This window comes from Sturnus vulgaris, chromosome 17 (assembly GCF_052056855.1).
Source record: "Sturnus vulgaris isolate bStuVul1 chromosome 17, bStuVul1.hap1, whole genome shotgun sequence".
Lineage (NCBI taxonomy): Eukaryota > Metazoa > Chordata > Aves > Passeriformes > Sturnidae > Sturnus > Sturnus vulgaris.
In genome coordinates this window covers 7,115,551-7,130,975 of record NC_142259.1, presented here as the reverse complement: position 1 = coordinate 7,130,975, position 15,425 = coordinate 7,115,551, and the positions used below count along the sequence as shown (strand labels likewise).

Genomic DNA, 15,425 nt, shown 5'->3' with positions numbered 1-15,425 from the left:
AGACTTTGGAGCTCCATTTCAGGCTCCTTGCATACCCACAGCCAGAGGGAACACAGAGGACATGGACATTTATACTTAATACATTTATACTTAATAGTGTGTTCTTGTCCTGCCTTAGCCTCATTTCACAATCCCAGCTGTCATACCTGGGCATACAAAACACAATAAACCAGCAACATTCTTTCAAAAAAATATTTATTACTCAATAAAGTGACCTGTCGTTGCTGCTGTTGCCAGATCAAGTTTGGAGAAACCCCAACACTCCAAGCACCAGACTCCTTCCAGCCGGAGACAGTGTGAGACACACAGGCCCTGGGATGGGACCTGGTGAGAGTCGCAGCGAGTGGGGCGGCTGAAGGAGAACTGGGGGGGTTGAGCACCCCATTGCAGAACAGCTTCTTGAACCCAGCAGGGTTCAAGGCTCCCACAGAATGCTGGGGGCCAGGGACAGCAGGGTCCCCCCCTTGTGAAGATGTGTGAGCTCCTTGGAGCACGGCCGTGGGGCTCAGCTCTGCACGCTCCGCAGCACGGCTCTGCCATGCAGAACGAGCTTCCCAACCAGGGCTTCGCTTAAAAATCGCCGTTGGCTTAAAAAAAAAATCCCAAGAATGGATTTTTTTCCCTTGTTTTGAGAAAATTAGAAAAAGACCCTAAATCCTCTGAAGTCACAGCTCTTCTCAGCCCTCTGGGTTCGCCTCTTTCTGCTCCTTCCCCAGCAGACCTGGGTAAACCACCATGCCCACTGTCACAACAGCTCCCACTTGTTTCCAAAGCCAGTGTCACACACAAAACTCAACCTCCCAGGGCCTGTGCCCATGCTGCCAGAGCACTTCCTGCTGTCAATGATTGTACAGATCCATGGAATTCCTGCTCTTGGCATCCCTCTCCACTCCTGCAGCCCCCTAGGGATGGGGAGCAGGCAGCTCCCTGCACACCCTCAGCAGCTTCCTTTTGCTGCCTTCTCCCTGCTCCTGTCCATTCCCTCCTGATGGACACTGCTCCAGCTGTGCCTGCTAACGAGGCTGGGCTGATGACCCAGGGGAAGAAAGCTTTATAAAAAAATAAGCTCTTTTTTTCTTCCCTCCTCCAAACAAGGCAGAGCATTTCTGCCTTTCCCTTCTCCGGGCATCCTTCCTCCCCCCTCCTTCCCTCTGACCTGAACCTCCTTGCTTCCAACACGAGCTGCTCTGAGTCTTGTTAGCCCGTGCCCCTCATGACACTGCTTCTCGTCCCACAGCGCAGCCAGAGAAGAGGCAGTTCCCCCCAGAGTGGCACGGCCAGCGTCCCTCCAGGCAAGTCCCCCCTCTCACTTCTGCTCTGCCTCATCAGCCACTGCGGTCACCTCGATGGCGGCGGCAGCGTGCTCATCCCCGGCAGCCTCGGTGGCACCGGACGGGACAGTCACAACCGTGCTCCCACTGGGAGCTATTTGTGTCACATTCTGGATGGTCGTGCCAAGTCCTGGAAGCGTCAGGAGCTGGAAGGGGCTCACCACCTTCACCACAGTGCTGCCGTCCTGGACCGCAGCCGTGCTCAGCACTGTCAGGTTGGAAGCGTCCGGGTGGATTTCCACCGTGCTGGGGAAGGTGGAGCCGGCAGAGGCCAGCACCGTGTACCCCCCCAGCAGAGGGGAGGCTGGGGAGCTCGCAGCAGGGGGCTGGGCTGGGCTCTTCCCCAGCACCGAAGGAGGGAGAGCCGAGACCACTTTGCCGACAGGGAGATTGGCAATCTGGGACACTGGCACGCCAGGGGTGACAGCAAGCTGCGCTGGCTGGGACAGGACTTGGGAGGTGATGGCTGCTGGTCCGGAGGTGGCCCTGGTCAGCCTGGGGCGTTTCAGAGGCGTGGGAACAGAGACGGGTGTGAGGGTCATCAGGACGTTGTTGAGATGCTGCGATTTGTGCTTCAGTTCCTTCGCTCGCTTGCGGTGCTCGTCACACTGCTGCTCCAGAGCTGGAGAGAGAAGAAGTTTGGCTTAGCCTGGATCCTGGACAAGCTTCCCAGAGACCTGTGGCAATGCCCGGTGTGGCTGGTTTAACAAACACCAGCTTTAACACAACCCCCACTTTCTCAGCCCAAAAGAACGACACTGGCTGGATGCCTGGTGTCACACTGGTGTGTCCAGGGCATACCTGCCAAATCCCGTGTGTACTGCTCCCTCGAGCGATCCATCTGGCACTTGTGGCTGGCCAGGACCTTCTTGACCAGATCCAGCATCCCAAAGTTCTGGACTATGTTGTTGAGTAAAACAGCATCTTAAAAACAAGACACAGAATCTTTGAGGAAGCAAAATTCCCTGCACAAGCTATTTGTGGTTTGGCAAAAGCCACACGACAACAAACACGTCCAGCTGAAACAGCCAAAATCTGAGGGAGGGTAATGCAAGAGGCTGGGGAAGACGAGAAGGCAGAAGCCATGAGAAAGGGCAAGAGGTCACTGGCATGTAAACAGTCCTCTCCTGCCTAGCAGGGGTGATAAGAAATCTGCTGGCACAGTAGCTGCTTGCTGCATTGCTATTCCAATGGCCTCAATTCCACCTCAGTTCCCAAGCCAAGCATTTGTCAAGACCCAGAGCCAGCAAAGAGGAAGCTCCAGGCACAAGGAATTGGAGAACTGAGGTCACCTGAATCATCCTCAAGTGGCAGCCTCATCAATCAGCCAGAAATTATATATTTTTATGATGAGCTCTATCCCTATCATGCCATCCAGATATCCCTAAGGATAAAAAAAAAAAACCACAAGCCCCTCTCTCTCTCAAGATGAATGACCACCCATGTCCAGGTCCTTACCCCCAAGCTGCAGTGGGGGATCCTGTGCTCGCTGCTGCAAGCCCTTCATGGTCTCCACCAGCTCCTGGTGGAACTCATGGATCACTTCTTCCAGGAGACCACTGTCCTTAAGACCTTGCCAAAAAGCAAAGGTGTCATCTGGAGAAAGAGGAAGCAAAGGAGAACCTCAAAATCCACAGCAGGGTTTAATGGTAATCTGCTATGGGTTCCCTGTGGACACCCCTGCAGGGGTGCAGTCCTGCCAGGCTGGGAGAGATCCCTCAGCTCACGGGGCTGGAGCAAAGCCCACCCAGAGCACGAACCCAAAGGAGGATACACTCTCCCCACCCCTGTCCCACACCAACAGGACACCTTGCTACAGCCAGCAGCACCAAGGAGAATGATTTCACGACCCCTCCGATAAGAATTTTTTCCCCCTAGAGCCACATTTGTCCCTGGCTTTGATATGTCGGTGCTTGGAAACAACCTCATCCCAAGGCTATGCAGCCAGCCTGCACACCAGTGGGATGTAACACAGTGCTGTGAGCAGCAAAGGAATAATCCCAGTGGAGGCTCGTGCAAGGTTCTTCTGCTAAGAGGGTCCTTCCTGCTCCTTATCCTGCTGCTTCCCTCTTTCCCCGCATCCCCTCCACCCAGCCAGCCCTGCGGGATCCCAAGCCATACCTCCAATGCTGGTGCTCCAATCGCTGGCATCCTCGCATGTTTCTATGGTTATTGTAGCCGGGGATCCGTTCACTGCAACCAATAGCGAAAAAGAAGAGAAAAAAATTCCCAGGTCCTGATCTTTCCCTGTATTTTCACAGGCTGTTTCCAAGGGAAGCACTCCCTTGCTGCATTTCTGTGACTCCTTCATACTGCACAGGATCACATCTGTTTGAATGCAGATCTCAATGATAAACAGAGACCTTAAGTGGTTGCTGTGCCAGCTGTACTTATTTTCCTACATTAGAGTGCAATCTCCAGGGATTGCTCCTGCAACCTTTGCAGCACAAGAACACATGCTTGTGAGCAGCATTTCCCTCCCATTCCCCCCTGCAAACACACCAGCACTGCTCAGGGCAAAAGTCAAACAAATTTAGAGTCTGATTTTTTTGGCAGCCCTTTTTACCCAGCCACCGTTTGTCTGGAGGGTTTCTAAAATCTCCAAGGGAAGAGCAACCCCCCCACTGCACAGGGATGCAGGGGGGATCCCTCCTTCCCTCCAGCTCTGCCAAATCTCAGCAGTTTTGTTACCATAGAGCCAGGGAACAGGCGTCATCCATGCTGTCTGTAGGAGCAGGATGGATGGGAATCTGGCCAGAGCACCACAGAGCTGTGCAGAGCCTTTGGAATGCTCAGTTGCAGCCATTAAATCCAGTCCCTCTGCTCCTTTACTCTGCAGCTTTCAGGGCTCTGGTTATTTCAGCACAGCCCAGCAGCTGGCAAACATCTCCCATTGGTGAGCTCATGTTTAACAGGGGAGCTTGGAGTGGGCTGTGCATCAGCATCAGCTTCCCCACCACAATACCAGGATGTGGTGAATGGGTGCTCTGCAGAGCCAGGAAGGGGCTTATCCTGTCCCAGAGGCACCACCAGGAGCTTGGGGTGTGGGGGACATTGAGAGCTGTTCTTAATACTCAGGGGCAAATTAAGTATAGAAGTATTTCAAAATTAGAATGCTTTCCAAAGAAACAGTTGCATGCAATTATAGGTCAAATTCACAAAATCAGAGAATGGTTTGGGTTGGAAGGGATGTCAAAGCTCATTCCAACCCCTACCATGGGCAGGGACACCTTCCACTAGACCAGATTACTCCAAGTGCTGTCCAATCTGGCCTTGGACCCTTCCAGAGACGGGGCAGCCACAGGGACCTTGGTTATATGGCATTCGTGTGCTTTGATGTGTCAAAGTCCCTGCTGAGGGAGGAATGGCTGCACGTACCATCAGCAGAGGCAGGAGTCAGGGGGATGTACTCTGTCGATGTCTGGCTGGTCAGGGACACCCTGGCTCCAGTCAGGTCAATTTTGGTGCTCCGGCAGGTGTTGGAACAGACCTTTGTGTGCTGGTAGAAATCCAGCTCTCCTGAGTCCATAATCTTCCTGAAAGACAGGGAGCAAGGACAAGGACAGGCACATCAGCAACAGCTAAGAGCTCCGAGATGCAGCTCCTGGCAGCCTTCACTCCTAACTTCTCAGTCCCAAAATGCCAGGAGAGCAGACAGAGCCAGCAGAAGCCCTTACTGAGCCTGATTAACTCATTTATTGAGCAAGAAAGGGGAAGAGAGAGCCCCTCTCTAGTCCCACCAGCACATCCCCTCTGAAGCTGCAGCTTCCAGTCAAAGGGCCAGCTGGAGTCTCAGTTCAGGGTGAGACCACAGGGAGCTTCTTTCTTGCCTTTTTGACTCTACAGCTCAAAAGGAGACAGGATATAACCCTACTTATAAACTAAAATCAGGTCTCATATCTCATTCAAAAAGAGTGGCAAGACTAGACACAGGATCTCCAATCCAAGAACATTACCTTCAAAATATTCCCAGGCCTTGTTGGCCAACAACCACCTAAGCTTCCCGAGATCTGCTCCCATGGGCTGCTGGGTTTGCATTCAGACATTCCCCTGAAGTTTATTTTCCCCTCTCAAAGCCCTGCCTTGACAAAGCCTAAACCTATTATGCAAAATTTATGTGGAGCAAAAGCTGCTTAAAAAGAATACGAGAGATGCCTGCATTAAAGCAGAAGAATACAGGGAAAGGCAATGTCACCCTGTGAAAAGAGTACAAAAACACTGACAATTCCTGGGGAAAGAGGTGATTCTTTTCTATCCTGCCCAAGGCAGAGAAAGACTTTAATTAAATCACAGTTTCAGGCTGGTGTTCAGGAGGACCATAGAGGAATTGAATTACTGTAGTTAATACTAGAGAAGAGAAATGCTTGTAATAAACAAGATTTTTTTTTTCTTTGCCAGGACTTATTTAGAAGTGACGTCAAGCAGGAGTGCTGCAACCAGAGCCTCAGAGCATTGGTGATGACCAGACATGATTTCATTTGGTGGGTCACACTGAGAATCCACAGACAGCATGGCCCAACCACCAATAGCCCTTAAAATTTCCAGTGTCCCCACACCAGTTGGAAACTCAGTGTGGTCCAAACCCTGAAAAGACTAGAGAAATATTTCTTGCCCCAAATTATTCCCTAGGCACAAGGACAGAACAAAGCCATTGGATCGACCACATTTGGGACCAGGCTGTCATTAAGACAAACGTTTAGTGGTTCATTTTCTCCCTCAGCAGCAAAACTGCCATTCCAAAGGTTCTGTTCCACCCCACCACAATCCCCCAGGAAGAAGTGTCCAGAGATACCAGGGAAGGGACTAACCGGAGCATGATCCCGTTCATCCGGATCGCCCGCTTCCAATCCTTCAAGGTCGACTTCCCTGCCAGGTGGACAAACTCCTTGGGGCTGATTAGGTGATCATGAAACTGCAAAAGCCAGGGGTGCAACATCAGTGCCACAAGCCATAAACAAGCCAAGGGTGCCCTGTGAGCAGGGTTCAGCTGGAGCCTGGCAGTGTCTCACAGTGCCCAGCAGCCCCCACGTGCCACTGAACACCACCAAAACAGCTGGGTGCCAGGCACTCCCCACCACAGAGAACACTGCCCAAGTCAGGAAGATTAAAGCCAAACATTGCTGTCATGGATGGGTAGTTAACAGCTGTTCCAAGCCAAGGGTTCAGGGGTATGTGAGTTTGCCCAGCTCAGGCAGGACAGCTGGGAAAATATCCATAGCTTGTGCAAAGTACCATTAACATCAGGGAGCCACTCACACTCCCACTAACAATGGAGCCAGTGAAAGCTGGGCTGCACTACTAACATTTGGGTCCAGGGGCATGTTATGGCCCATAGGAAAGAGAAGAAGCCCATTTGGTCTTTGACCTCCTGCCCCTGAGCCCAACCATTGGTATCAGGGAACCTCTGGCCTCTCTGGCAGCGCACACCCACTGCTGCTGCAAACCAGCTTCAGGGAGCTGGCACACACCGTGCCAACCTGTCCCTTTCTTTTATTGCCCTACACACCCAGCCGTGCCTGAACTCACATGATGATCTAACAGCAACCTGCATGATCATAGAATTATAGAATCACTAGGGGTGATCAAAATCCTCGAGTCCAACCATGACCCAGGCAGTCCTCTGAAGAGCTGCCTTACAGCCCATCTCAAAGAACTTCCCAAATTCAGGCCTTTTCTTTTCCATGGCCATGTTGAGCGACATAGAGCAATTCACTGTTACTGCATGAGAAACTGCATCTCTGAACAAGAACAAGGGCTTCAGTGCAGAGAGGACAGATTTTAGGGGGCAGCAGCATCTATCCTCTGCCTCGTGGACCATCTGTGCTGGGAAGGGCAAAGATTATCCTTTGGGAGCCCAAGGAGACTCTCCCTCAGCAGGGTATTGTTTAGGCTGTGTACAAATGCCAGCAATGACTCACTCGTGGCATGTTCCTGCATTCATGTAAATTTTAACCATGAGTTACCCAGGACACAGCAGCAACTCTTCAGTAGGTTCCCCATCAATACATTCCTCAAACTATCAACTTTCCAACTGAGCTGAGACTCCAAGTGCCCACACTTCTCAAATTTTCAGCAACATATTAAAGCGAGGCACCATCTCTCCAGTCAGAACTACACAATTTAGTTAGGACAAATATGAGGTACCTAGCACCAGGAAAATGTCACCCTTTCCTACCATGACATGGTTCTGATGCAAAGCAGCTGATCAAAGCTCATCACAACTAGGACAAGCCAGGTGACTCACAATGTGGGAAAGGGGAAAGCACAAGCCCAGTGCTGGGCTCTCTGCTCTCACCTGCACACACTTCACATTGATCCCAGGGCACACAAACTTCCTCCAGATGAGGTTGGCTTTGCTGTCCCCGCAGGTGATGGGGTAGACAATCTCTGCCTCCAAACTGTCCTCATCTTCAGCCATCTTCACTTCTCACAGGGATCAGAGGAAGGGACAGATCAAAGAGAAACATGAGCCACAGCTCCTGATTCACGTGCCTGAGCCACGCATGCAATGACAGTTTTGAAACTCAGATGTTTTAAAAAAAAAAAAAACTATATGATGCACAGTGAGGTGGGCTGGGATTTGTGGCCGCCACTCACTTGCACTTTGCTAGAAAAGCATCCAAAAATCCAAATTACTCAGGCAAAACAGCCCAGGCAGATTCATGCCAATCCAGCTGCAGTTGAGCACAGGGAATATGAGGAGTCATCCATTCTTGATAAAAAAGAATTATCTGGGTGGAGTCACCCTTGGTTTTAAAGTAATACTGGTTTTAAGTCAACTCTAGCCCAGCTGATCAGCCTTTGTTCCCTAAACTCACTTTTACTTGCAACGAAAGCCAGCAAGTTGCTGCAAAACACCCATCCTCGTGGCAAGCTGGAATGGCAGGAGCCAGGGATGGCCGGACACAGGGACTCATCTCGGACCAGGAGAGGGCAGCAGCAGCCCGGCCAGCCACTGCCAGCTCCCTGCTGGTCACCGAGCCCCCTGGCTGCTGGGACAGCGTCCCCAAGGCTCACAAGAAAACACCCCCGGGAACCCCAGCAACTCTGCACAACAGTGCTTGGGCTGTCTGGCAGTGCAGGGCTGCGACACACTGGGGTGGTAGAGCTGGCACCAAGGGGCTATGGAAAGAGCTTGACCTACCTAGAACTGCTTCCTTCAGGTCTGTGGAGGCTGTGAAGGCAGCAGCAGCTGCAGCAGCTGCATTTTCAGTCTCCAGAGTGTCTTCGTTGATGTCACCGCTGGGAAGAGAGGCAGAGACATTCTTAAGTCATGTGGCTGTGCCACCCCCACACCCGATGCCCTGTGGAGACATTGCCTCAGAAGTCCCTCGGACCACATTCTCCCACAAGAGCTAAGAGTCAGCTCTGGGTTTGGGAAGCTCAGCTCCATTTTTTCACGTGGAGATGAAGAACCCCACAGCAGGCAAGACCCTGTCAGCAGCCTGGCCAGCTCTCTCTTGCCTCCCTTTTAATCCCAGCCCTGTGGATCTGCCTCCAGCCCAGCCCATGCTGGAGAGCTGGCATGGAGAGATGCTGACAGCACAGCCCCTTGCTCAGAAGTCACTGCCAGCCTTTGGAAGCTTTGCCTGAGATTTCCTCAGGAAAAACATGTGTGAAACATGCTGCTGCTGTCTGGGCAATGGACTGGCTGAATCTCCTGGTATGCAGGATGCTCCAGGGAGCAGGACCTCAAGGAGCCACAGAAACACTATAAAGGAGCTGGGCAAACCCCAAGAGCAGATTTGTGAGCAGAGATAACATAACATGAGCTATAGACACTTGCAATACAATCTCTGAGCCTCTTACAACTCGATATATCTATGATACTCATTAATAGCTGGTTATCCAACTGATTCCATTGTCCCCACACTGAGATCTCCATCTTCTCTGGGTGCTTTGTCCAAGGAATCACACACAGTGGGTCTTGCACAGTACCCACTCCCTTGCTGTTCTCCCATCCCAGCTCTGCCATGGCAGAGTCCCTTCCAAGGAGCTGCCCACACTCAGAGGGAAGAGGCATTTCTGGCTGGGATGTGGGACATGCCCCTCACCCCCTTGGCTTTGGAGGTGAGGTCCCAAAGGGAGAGAGCCCACATTGGTGCCCTTATGGATCCCACCTGTACATCACAGCCAGCACTCAGCAGGGACCACGCCTAATGGCTTTTCATAGAAACACTGAATGGTTTGGGCTGAAAGGGCCCTTAAAACTCATCTTGTTCCAAGCCCCTCCCATGGGCAGGGACACCTTCCACTATCCCAGGCTGCTCCAAGCCCCGTCCAACCTGGCCTTGAACGATTCCAGGGATCAGGCACACACAGTTTCTCTGGGCACCCTGTGCCAGGGCCTCAGCACCCTCACAGGGAACAGTTTCTTCCTAATATCTAATCTAAGTCTACCCTCCTTTTGAGATGTATGTTTGGTGGTGCTACTGAAGCTGACTAATTGCTGCAGAAAACTTGACCTGCAGGGGCAGGGGGAGGAATACAATTAGCTTTTCACATACTTTGGCATATAAACTCCCTAGGAAGACTCCATAAAGAAAATAAATCTGAAACCTCCCTCAGTTTGGTACCATTGATTAAATTAAAAGATAGTCCTAGTGACTCACTGGCAACCACATTTCTCACCAGCAATGCCACTGGGACAAGGAAATTCAAGAGCAACTGGTTTTTCTGTTCTGGGCTCCTAACACACAGCTCCAGGGTGGAACTGCAGCTTCAAAGCATCCCTCCCCTCGGCAGCTGCAGGGCAGGTACCTGTGGGGAGCAGCACAGAGATAAGGAATGGTGTGGGTGGCAGCTCAGCCTCACCAGGCTCAGAGATGCTGCTCCAGAGAGAGAGGAGACATCTCCTGCTGTGATATAAAGAAGATGGACACAACTCTGCCTCTGTAGCTCACAGCCCTTGGCAGAGCATGGGGAGGATAACGTGAAAGGACTCAAAAAGGTAAACTCTGAGCTAAGGCATTTGCACACAGGTGATTATTACACAAGTGGTAGTCTGACAGAACAGAAGAATTCTACCCTGGGGTTTTTCATCAGTTTGCTGCTGGGTTCTTGCATTTCTCAAAGTGAAAGGCCAGCAGTGGCACCTCAGCAGGGTGCCAGAGGAAGCAGCCCCCTCTGGCATGCAAAGCCCAGCACCTCACAGCCCTGACCTGCCTCCAGATCAAGAACCTTCACCAACTTACCCAGAAGACAAGTCAGCACCTTTCAGAGCTTCCTCCAGGACTCCATCACATTTGCACTGCTCCAAAAAATGACTGAAAGGCGCAACTGCATTGGGAGGAATAACCCAGTCCACGCCTTAAACCTCCAGAGGAAAACAACCAAACCAACTCCCAGCTTGTATGAAAAATTCAGGCAACTGAAGTCTGCATCTGTTGTGGACACGTGGGGGGGAGAAAACCACAAAAAAAGGCGAGTGTCTCCACACTGTTTCTCCCATCCCGTTCCAGGGAAACAGACTGAGGCAGATGCAAGAGAAAACACAAACACCTTCCAAGTCCCAGCAGTGCAGCCCCCCAGCTAGTCCTGCCTTTGCCAGTTGCCATGACGAAGGCAGGGGAGGATGGTTCTCATCTTCCTCCCCAGGAGGATCCATAAACCAGATGGGAGGAAGAGAAGAAAGCATGTGCAGATAACTCAGCGGGCTGGCGTCTCCTTTCTTTTCTGCTCCTGCCTTGTCTGGAAACTTGAGAGTGAAAAGTCTCCCCCAGAATCCTGCGCTGATCAGAAATGCAAGAACCTCATCAGAGCTCCAAGCACAAATCCTCTCCTCTCACAGACCAAAGAGAAAAGCTTCTTGCTCATTATTATTTTCCCATTTCCTTCAGCTTTTTCCTTAAGAACACGAGCTAATTAAGCTCTTAACAATTGGTTGTAGAGAGGGTTTTTTTAATAGCAAACCCACACCCAGATGAGCACTAGAAAAAGGCACCAACCCCCAAGCTGAGTTTGGTTTAAGTGTCACACAAGGCAAACTGAAAGCTCCCCGTGTGAGTGGTAACCGAGCCAACACCAAGGGATCCCAGCCCGTGCCTGCAGCTGCTCTCCTGACACCAGCTGGGCTGCAGAAGGAAACCAGAGGGAAAGGGAGGAGCCAGCACCACTGTGGCATTGCCCCAGAAGGAGCAGAGCCTGGTGGGGGCCACTGACTAAGGCCACAGAGAGACCACGGGTGGCTCACCCCACTGCCATGCTCAATGAGTCGTGCAGGTTTTACTCTGTGATCCCAAAAGTCACGTCCTTTCCATTAACCCACTACCATCCCCAAGAATGGGAGAGGCAAAGAGCCTGTCCAGAGGCTTTTCTCCAGAGAGATGCATGGAAAATCCTCAGGGAATATATGCCAAGAAATATCTGCTCACAGCTGTGACTAAATGAAAGCGTTCCTTTCTGTGCTGTGTAGAGCTGTCCCGTCCCTGACCATCCAGGGGACACTGGCAGGGTGAGAAAAGGTTTCCAAAGAAAAACAGGAAAGGACCTAAGAGTCAAAGGAAACCAACTGATTGAGCCAGCCTCTGCCAGGATCCATTTTTCCAGACAACATCACAATGCTGCATGTGGCTCAGAGCCACATTACAACCAGGAACCATTCTGCAGCCACGTCTGGCTGCTTCTCCACAGAGACAAGGCAGTCTCCATGGGACAGAAAACAAGAGGAGTAGAGCCCTTCTTCCCCACCATCAGTGCACTTCTGGGAATTGAAAAGGTCTTGGAAACACTCACACACCCAGCAGAGCAGGGCAGATCCTGCCCATCCCAGCACCAACAGCTCTCACCTCTGCCTGTCCCTGCCCATTATTTACCAAAATCTCTATTAATGGGCTTTATCTCAGTTGGAGCAGCAGAAGGGGAGGCACCTAGACTGGAACAAACGCTGTCGCCTTCTGCCCTGCCCAAAGCCCCAGGGCACTGACACAAAGACACGTTTGAGAAAAGAAGACAAACATCTTATGGAGAGCAATAAACAGCCATTCAACACCCACTTATTTCAGACAAGCCTGCCTGGATGCAGCTCCAGGTGTGAACTTGGATTTTCTGCCCAGTGAAAGAGCAAAGCACAAAACTGTCTCTGGGCTTTGTCCCACCCAAAAAAACATAGAAAAATAAAGCAGAGTCCACTACTGTGTGGGCCTTCAAGGGACCAGCCAGGCTCTTTGGCCATGGCCAACCTGCCAATGAACAGACTAGATCTGAACAAGCAGCAGCCTTGAATATAAAATGCCAAAAAAACAGGCAGAAATTGGGCAAAACAGCAGCACTTTAACAAGCAGACCCTCACTGGGCTTTTGAGCAGGCCTCTCCATTCAGACACTGTTTCAAGGACACCTCTCTCATTCCTACTGCTGGCAGTGGAGGATCCTGCAGAGCTCAGCCAAAAACCAGCCAGCCCCAAACCTCCTCAACCTTAAGGGAAGGGGAGCTCAGCTGCACCACCCTCAATCTGGTGAGGACAGACTTGTCTCTTGGAGTTGAGTTCAGAGCTCAGCACAGCCATCATGAAATAAACAGCAGAAAAACATCGATTTAGCCACTGGTGTCCTGTTCCAACAGGATTTGTGTTCACTCCAACATCCAAATCCACTCAGAAAAATTAATTTGGGGTTGGTCTTTTTTCCCCCCCTCTCCAAAAGAGGGAAAGAGAGGAGCCTGTTCTGCACAGAGCTGCAGAGCCCTGGGTATAGGAAGCCCTAGCAAGGAACTGGATGCTCCATGGCCACCACTGAGGTCTCCACAGCGAGCAGGGATGCAGGAGGAAGCAGTGGGGGATCAAATCCCAACCTATAGCCACGCATGGGACAGTTTCCAGCACATCCCCTCAGTATCAACCCCATCTCTTACCCATGCTGGGACAGGTTGGTGGTGACCAGCACTGTCTTCACCTCCTCCATGCCACTGCCATCCACGGCGCCGTCCGGCGTGGTCACCACCACCACCTCCTCCATGTGGACACTGACGTCCGGCGTGGCCATCGTGGCACGAGCAGGAGAGCTGTCGGTCACCAGCTGCTCGTGGAGAAATGGAGAGAAGCCCAGAGTCAAAAAGTCTCCTTCTTGCTCAATTCGGTCATGGAAGGATCCTGGGTGTGGTAGGAGCAAGGAGAGAAGGGACTGCAGGGACCCCACACTCCTAGGGAGAAGGGGATGAGCAAATCCTCAAGTGCTCCATCCCAGGAGGAAGGATGAGGGAAGCTCAACACGCTCTGCAGGATGGGTGAGAATGATGGGCATGGGTGGGACCGAGGTGCAGGAGGTGAAGGGCAGAGTGTGAAGTGGTTAAAAAAAAAAAAAAAAAATTGTTCCTGGCATCCACCATAAACTCTATGAAGATACTCAGTTTGAAGGTGTGTTTCTAAATGTATTTCAAACTATCTCACGATTTCACACTGTTGGAGGAGCTTGTCACTGTCTCCTCCACATTAAAACAGGGATTCTTCCCTCCTCCAAAGTCACACACACACACACAAAAAAATCAAATTAAAAAAGCACATCAAGCCTGCAGAAACAGTGACATCTGGAAACTATTTCAAAGTGTGCATTTCTAATAAATCAGCAATAGATGTAAGACAGCACTCCCTCTCCAGCTCTCTTGGAGCCCCTTTAGGAACTGAAAGGGACTCTCAGGTCTCCTCAGAGCCCTCTTTTCTCCAGCTCTCTCAGCCTATTTCCACAGCAGAAGTGCTCCAGCCCTCAGAACATCTCCATGGCCTCCTCTGGACTCGCTCCAGCAGCTCCACATCCTTCTGATGCTGGGGGCCCCAGAGCTGGATGCAGCACTGCAGGTGCAGTCTCACCTGAGGAGAGCAGAGGGAGAGAATCCCCTCCCTTGCCCTGCTGCCCACAATGCTGGGGATCAGCCCATGCCCAGGTATGGAGAAGTTGGTGCCTACAAAGCATCTCCTACAGCTCTGGTTCAGGCCACACAGAGACAGGTAAGGGAACACCTTGTCCAGGTCTGGCTGTTCCAGGCTCAGACCCCCATGGAGTACTCCAAGCAGTGACACAGAGCACAGCAGAGATGCCACCTGACTCCCACCACTTCCCCAGGCCATGACTGGAGCAGAGCACTGACCCAGCATGTCCAGTGTGACTTCACACTCAAGTTCAGGCCCTGCAGAAACACCTGCCTGAGCCACAGGGACACCACGAGGTGCTCTTTACCTCCACAGAGCCCACAGGGTTTGTCCAAGGGGGAATGGCCCCTCTGTGCCAGCCCAGCACAAAGCACTTCAGCTTTCACAGCAGCACAGATGCTCAGCTGCCTCCAGCTCAACCACTCCAATTTTTGTTGTCACTCTATCCTTACCCTTGTCCTTCATCTTGGGGTAAAACCCCTCCCACAGTATTAGCATTGCTCACAGCACCCCCGAGCTGAGAACCAGTTTCAGGATACTCCAGACATCCTGCCCAGCATCACGGGATTGAACTCCACGTTACTCAGATGCCTCTGGGCAGGAATCAGCATTGAATGGATAAAAAGTGGGCTGAAAACAAAAGTAATCTAAAATGTGGCTAAAACCACACCAGCAGTGGGGCTGTGGAGAGGGACAAGGGGCACCCCAGCTCTACCAGGACTCAGGGTGTCCATGCACGTCCCTCCTGGCGCACCTTGCAGGGTGCTGAGACCGTGTCAAGGGCTGTGGGAAAGATGTGAAGTGAGGAAAAGAAATATAAATGGGAAAAAAAGCATAGCACAACTGGGAGAGGAGAGACATGTTTGGGGTGCAGCATCAGGAGGGCAGAGACCATGGAGACTACACTATAGACAGCCAGCAAGGCTGTACACAGGGAGAGGGGATGCATGGAGAGGTGCCTACAGGGGCTAAACAGAGGTACAGAGGGTGGGGGGGATCATGGGGATGCAAGAGGGTGCACAGAACTACATAGAGAGAGGAGATGGAGACAGCACAGGCAGCGCGGGTGGGGGGCTACACGAAGACAAGGGGCACAGGGGGGGCTGCAGCTGCACCGGGGTGGGGGGACACATGCTGGGGACTGCATGAGTGGGGGGCTGCCCGGCAGAAAAGCAGCAAGACGATGGAGAATGGCTTCAAGAAGGCGGGGAGGAAGAAGCCGGAGTGCAGCA

At 51.8% G+C, this 15,425-nt stretch overlaps 1 protein-coding gene across 2 annotated transcripts; it reads right to left on the bottom strand.

The window, feature by feature from the left end:
- Positions 1–178: 178 nt before the first annotated feature.
- GMEB2 (glucocorticoid modulatory element binding protein 2) lies at positions 179–15,169 on the bottom strand. 2 transcript variants are annotated; one of them, XM_014873846.2, is made up of 9 exons: positions 13,182–15,169; positions 8,476–8,573; positions 7,627–7,757; positions 6,140–6,243; positions 4,710–4,867; positions 3,453–3,524; positions 2,790–2,927; positions 2,133–2,255; positions 179–1,953 (listed from the first exon to the last, which is right to left on the bottom strand). In XM_014873846.2, the coding sequence occupies exons 1-9, from the start codon at positions 13,310–13,312 to the stop codon at positions 1,307–1,309; spliced, it is 1,602 nt and encodes a 533-aa protein (XP_014729332.1). In that variant the 5' UTR covers positions 13,313–15,169; the 3' UTR covers positions 179–1,306. The 2 variants fall into 2 exon arrangements, with proteins under 2 accessions (XP_014729332.1, XP_014729333.1); XM_014873847.2 differs by having other exon boundaries at positions 7,627–7,754; positions 13,182–15,167.
- Positions 15,170–15,425: the final 256 nt, after the last annotated feature.